This window comes from Melospiza georgiana, chromosome 3, assembly GCF_028018845.1.
Source record: "Melospiza georgiana isolate bMelGeo1 chromosome 3, bMelGeo1.pri, whole genome shotgun sequence".
NCBI classification, from domain to species: domain Eukaryota; kingdom Metazoa; phylum Chordata; class Aves; order Passeriformes; family Passerellidae; genus Melospiza; species Melospiza georgiana.
The window spans coordinates 13,271,148-13,277,480 of record NC_080432.1 but is presented as its reverse complement, the minus strand read 5'-3'; the positions used below and the strand labels follow the sequence as shown (position 1 = coordinate 13,277,480).

The following is a 6,333-nucleotide window of genomic DNA, read 5'->3' as shown; positions in this document are numbered from 1 at the left end:
GAGCGGGGCCGAAGCGGAGCCGAGCGGGCGCGATGGCGGCGACGCCGCCGCCCAAGCCCTGGGAGTCGCGGCGGCTGCCGGGCACCGCCACCGCCTTCCAGTGAGTGCGGGCGTCCCTCCCCGGGTGTTCCCGCCGCGGAGGCCGTGGGGGTTCGCCCCTTCGGGCCGGCCGGGCCCGCTCCCCTGGGGCGGGCTCAAAGGTCGGGCCCGGCCGGGGCTGCCCCGCGCCGTGAGGGGCTTGTGCCGGGCGGGGAGGGGCGGGCTCGGCTGAGGGGCTGCGGGCTCGAACCCCGCTGGTGGCTGAGGGAGGCTGCGGTGCGGTGTGGGGAGGGAAAGCCGGGTTGTCACCGGGGGGTAGAGGGAGTTCACAGTCCGATCTTGGGAGGATTAAAAGTCCATTCCTGGGGACATTGGTAGTCCATTGCTGGGAGCATTGACAGCCCTTTCCTGGGAGCATTGACAGCCCTTTCCTGGGAGCATTGACAGCTCTTTCCTGGGGGCACTCTCAGCCTATTTCTGGGGCCACTCTCAGCCCTTTCCTGGGGGCATTCACAGTCCATTCCCGGCGGTATTCCCAGCCCTTTCCTGGGGCTGTGCAGCTCTGTGAGCCCCCGAGGCTCTGCAGGACGGGGGGGAGCTGCGTGTCAGCCCCAGGAGTTGGAAGAGATCCCTGTGTGTTGTCAGTCCCATATCTGTGTGTGTGTGTTCTCGGCTTCTGGGAGCTCTCCCTGAAAACCCAGCCTGTTCATAGAGAAGGATGCACAGAAAGGGGCTTGTGAACTCCTTTTTTGTGGGAGGCCAAGGAAGGCCCGCTGGATGGCTGAATGCTTGTCTTGTTTTTCTCCTGGTGCTGGTGATTGCAGTTGGAGGGAGCTGAAACTGGGCAAAAGGTTGAGCAGAAACTTCTCTGTGCTCTCTGCAGAGTGCTGAGCCAGCAGTTTGGTGCTGTTGGTTTTTCATCCTGGGTTTATTTACCCCATTTCAAACAGCTTCAGGCAGCTTTGGAGCGGGGTGTCCCAAATTGTCTAGAGGACAGAGGACTGTAGTGTGACTTACTGAGTTACACTAGCTCTGTTTGCTGGGGTAATAACTTATTTTTCCTCCTGTTTTCAACTGCTGAGAGAGTTACAGTCTGTGACAGAAAAAGCAGCAGTGTAAAGATACAAATATTATTCTTTGCTATGGAAACCTGTAAGTTTTGCTGGGAGGAAGCTGTTCCCTACCTTGTATGGAAATAGTACAGCAAGCAGCAGCAGCTCCTTAGCAAGTCCAGCTTGACTTCCTTCTTTTTTTCTGGACTGCAGAAGTGGGAAGTTGTGGGACAAGGTAGCAAGCATGGGAAATAAAATGTTTGACTTTTAGGTGATAATGTGTGAATGAAAAACGTATATTTTTATTGGACAAAAAGCTGCTTGACAGAATTCAAATGCCAGTCAAGTACTTCCAGAGTTGTATTATGAAGGGCATTGATAAAATTATTTAAATTTATGGGCATGCAAAGGAAAAGAAAAATTACTAAATTAAGACCTCTCTCTGCCAACACTTCTCAGCAGTAGATTTAACCCCTTGAAAATCTGCACACAGGTGATCAGGCAGTTTGGGTAGAGAGGGAAGTTGGGGACCCCAAAGCCCTTGCACATATTGTTGCATAATTACTTGGATTCCCACTTAGGTCATGCCACCTTTAAGAGTGGATTCTCAAGCTCTCTTCCTGCTGTATCATTGGCTCATTGTGTAGAAGAGCTGGGAACAAGGGTTGGGAATAAATCTTTCAGATTGGAAAGTTCATAAAAGTTTGTGTTAGGGGCTTTCACATGCAGAATAATGACGTGGGTGTTAGAGCAGCAGGTTGGATGGCTCTGGGTTGTGTATTTCATGGGTTGATACATTAAATACACAATAAATGATAGAATAAATAGGGAAAGGGTTTCCATATTTACATTCCAGTTCCATGTTTACACTGGATATCTGATTTTGGGGGGTTTTATCCCCCTGAAGGATCTGTGTTTCCTGCCCAGATCTTTTACTTCCATCAAACCCTGTTCAGCATAATGAGTGTTGGGTTCCCTGTCCCCATGTGTCACACACATCTTTTATGAAAAATCCTTTCCTTAGGATTTTTTCTCCTGAGAAGCTCAGAGGCCTCAGGAACAAAATGCAAACAATTATTATCTGCTGCTGTGGAATGCAACAGGTGCATCTGGGATTGGGCTCATGTAGTTGTTTCTAATTAATGGCCAATCACAGTGAGCTGGCTCGGACAGAGAGTCCAAGCCACAAGCTTTTGTTGTCATTCTTTTTTTTTTCTATTCTTAGCCGGCCTTCTGATGAAATCCTTTCTTCTATTCTTTTAGTATAGTTTTAATATAATATATATCATAAAATAATAAATCAGTCTTCTAAAACATGGAGTCAGATCCTCATCTCTTCCCTCATCCTCAGACCCCTGTGGACACTGTCACACCCCTGCTGCTGAAACTCTCTGTGGTGTTCAGGAGTTAGTGGAAAGGAAAACTTTGACTCTGGATTGTCTGAATGTGTTTAGGTCTGCAGAGCTGGGTGACAGCGTGCTGAGCCGGCCCGGGCAGCCCGCGGTGGCGCGGATCCCCCCGCCCATCCTGCCCCGGCCCTCCCAGCAGACGAGCAGCGGCCTGAGCGCCTTCAGACCCGCCTACAGCAGCTCCTTCTCCCCGGGCTATGGCTCCTACGGCTCCTCCTTCTACGGCAGCTACAGTCCCTACAGCTACGGCTACGGGGGGCTGGGCTACAACCGCTTCTGTGCCGAGGCCGTGCCCCCCAGCAGGTTTGTGCAGCAGGCTGAGGAGAGCAGCCGCGGCGCCTTCCAGTCCATCGAGAGCATCGTGCACGCCTTCGCCTCCGTCAGCATGATGATGGACGCCACCTTCTCTGCCGTCTACAACAGCTTCAGGGCCGTGCTGGATGTGGCCAACCACTTCTCCCGCCTCAAGATCCACTTCACCAAGGTGTTCTCGGCCTTTGCCCTCGTGAGAACTGTCAGGTACCTCTACCAGCGCCTGCGGCGCCTGCTGGGGCTGCGGCAGAGCTGCGACAACGAGGAGTTGTGGGCTGAGAGCGAGGGCAGAGTGGCTCGTGCCGGCCTCGAAGACAAGGTGGCTAACTCTGCGAAATCCTGGCCCATTTTCCTGTTCTTTGCTGTCATACTGGGAGGCCCCTACCTGATTTGGAAGCTGCTTTCTACATACAGTGAGGAAGAAACAGGTAAAGATGACCTGCAGCACCAGAGAAGTGCAGCGTGTATTGTTCCGTTTGTTGTTGCCTGTATAGTGATTAGTCTCACACTACAGCAATAGTAATTAATAGATGCTGGGGCACATCTATTAGTACTGAATTTTAGGCATGTGATGCAAGTGACAGCCTGCTTAAGTAACCTGTTGTTAAGATGTGGTTTCCTGCTGAAGCTTTCTGTGATTCCAGAATCATGCTTCCTCTCAATTTCTGATTCCTTCCTCTTAGATGTGGCACTTTGGGTTGGGTGGGACAAGTGTTGGTTGGATTTGCTTCCCAAATCTTGCTTTTCATGTTACTTCTGTGACTTCTCTATTGGAAAAGTTTTAGCAAGGAAGGTGAAGTGTTTTCTTAATTTTCCTTTGAAAAACACACCAAACTTTGTAACTCCAAGCAGATAAACTTGTGGTTTTTGTTTGCAAACAGTGTCTAGTAACTGGGCGAGTGGAGAAGACGACCATGTAGTTGGAAGAGCAGAATATGATTTCAATGCTCTCTCAGAAGAAGAAATTTCTTTCCGTGCTGGTGACATGCTAAGATTAGCACCCAAAGGTAAACTTTTGATTTTCTGGTAAAACTTTCTATTTTCTCAACACATGTGAGAAGTGCAAGAATCTGAAAATTTAAACAAAAAAGCCCCTAATCCACCTTATTTGACCAAATTCCTCATCCACACTGATTTTTACTCCTCATGAAATGATTATTGCATCCTAATGAAACTTACAGAGTAGATTTGTTCAGTTCTGTTGGATTGCCCTGTAACCTGATGCATTTGCATTCTCCTCTTCAGAACAACAGCCCAAGATCCGTGGCTGGCTCCTGGCTAGTTACGATGGCCAAACCACAGGACTTGTGCCAGCTAATTACATCAAAATCCTGGGCAAAAGAAGAGGGAGGAGAACAGTGGACCTGGAGAGGATTGCAGAGCAGAGGCCAGCCTTTCCCAGCACAGCTGCCAGAGGAGCCCCTGCTGCTGCTGCTGCTGTGACTTTGGAGGAGCAGGAGGCAGCTTTTGAGACTGTTTTTGCTGGAAGCAGCAAAGCTCCTGCGGCGTCGGACTCCGCTGTGGCTGCAGGAGAGAAGCAGGAGCTCTGAGGCACTTTGATCAACAAAGCCACTGAACTGGGCTTTATTGACACCACTTAGGGCTTGTTGAAGTCTGGTTTGTAGTGGAGCACTGGTGGGGCTGTACCAGTTTTTGCTGCTACTGGCTGGTGAAGGGATGGAGAAATGATTGCTCAAATTTGTGGTATTTATATTTGACTCACCTATGGCTGTACGTCAGTGATTCTATCCACTCACCTGGCAGCCACTCTGAGATCTTGAGATAGGAGAAGTGAGGCATTCATAAAATAGCAAACAAAGGAAAAAAAGAAAATAGGGACTGCCATTCTTGCTTAGGAGACAAATTAACACCCAGTCTTCATAGGAGTATGAAGCTTCTTCAACAGATGTGCAAAGGGAAGATTGATTTCTGTGAGTTGTCCTCCAAAACATCACCCTCAGAACCATAAAGGAGTAACAGCACTTTGTCTCCCCCTGAAGGGAGGGAGAGCTGCAGGAGATGCACACAGTGGAATAGTTAAAAGGTTTAAGTTGCTTTTCATAAGAAATGGGGTTTTGTCATAAAGAACTCAGCTCTCAGGAAAAAAGGGACTTGGGAGGAAGGGAGGAGAAATAGAGTTTACAGAGGGAGAGCAGTGAGGCATCACCAGTAGTTCCAAGCAGTTCTGGTTTGTTTCTTGAAAGGACATTGGAATAAAGGGTATTCTGCAGCCAGACACCCATTAGTTGTTACTCCCTGAGCTAACTTTGCATCACTCTCAGCCATTTTGTGATGTAGCCTGCTAGCTGCCTATCTATCAGCTCCATCTGCATCTCAGCTTATTTCTGTCCTTTATTGATTTTATATCAGTGTCAAAATATCTCTCCTGTGTTTTTGAGCAGTAGGAAAGCCTTGAGTTGGAGGAAGCTGAAAATAATTGGAGCATCAAAGAAAAATTAACATTTCTTGCTTAATTGTGTCACTTAGAGAAGGTCTTGGAGTTGGACAAACTTTTCATGCTGCCTTTCAGGTGGTAAATTTTGCATCTGCCCAACAAAATTTTAGGGCTCCAGTTTATCAAAAGCCATAAAAATATTAAGACTGTTCAAAGTATTTTCTTCATATGGGTGTTTGAGAATTCTGTCTTGAAATACTGTTTTGGTTTTTTGTTAAATGAAGTAAAGATAATTAAAACTTTTTTTTTTCCTTGTGGTATGTATGTATAACATGTTGAACTTCTGAAGGTTACATCAGTGGATTAAATAACTAAAGTTTGTCTTAATCATTTAAATAATTGTTTTATTTTAAGATTTATTGAAAATATAAGTAGGCAATTGCTTAATTGATTGAGTAGTTTCAGTTTGACCATTCCTACAGGGACCTTCAACACCCATTATGTGTTAACAAAGCTTTCAGTATTTATATTATAATGGCATTTTCTGGCCTTGGCTTTTTAGAAGTCTGTTCAACACAACAAAACTCTAAAAAAAGGAGCAGAATTTTATTGAGGTAGAGTGGCTGAAAAGACAAATATTATGCTGGAACCTTGATTTGAAAGTAATCTCGTAATGCCTGTTGTTAATAAATAGAACATGAATTTCAGTGGTTGTGCTCAGGTATTGGGAGATGGTGATTACAATTATTTATAGTAAATTGTTAGATTTTCAAGTGCAGATGTAAAGGAAAAAGTAGTTAAAGGGCAAATGAAAGCCTTGAGGTTTAAAACAGAATATGTTCCTGAGACATTGCCCTGTGTACCAGAAAATTGTCTGTATTTGAAAATTATATCTGTTGTTGAAATGAAAATAGCGAAAAAAATCTGAAATTTGAAATACAGAGAAGCAAAGGGGGGAGGGGTGTATCATGTGTGCAATTCTGTGTGCAGAGTGTGTCCCTGGAGGGAATTCATTTACTGTTCTGAGATGTAATTAATGGACTGTCAGCCTCTCCTGTCAGTGAAAGATTTCAGAGGAAGGGTCTCTGAATGAATTAATTAATAAACCCCAAATTTTTTAAGAGCA

The 6,333-nt window shown here is 46.3% G+C and overlaps 1 protein-coding gene across 1 annotated transcript; it reads left to right on the top strand.

Annotated features, from left to right (window-relative positions):
* The first annotated feature begins 6 nt into the window (after positions 1-6).
* PEX13 (peroxisomal biogenesis factor 13) lies at positions 7-6,333 on the top strand. Its single transcript, XM_058019695.1, has 4 exons — positions 7-100; positions 2,546-3,240; positions 3,694-3,819; positions 4,058-6,333. Exons 1-4 carry the CDS (start codon positions 33-35, stop codon positions 4,360-4,362), a joined length of 1,194 nt encoding a protein of 397 aa, XP_057875678.1. The 5' UTR covers positions 7-32; the 3' UTR covers positions 4,363-6,333.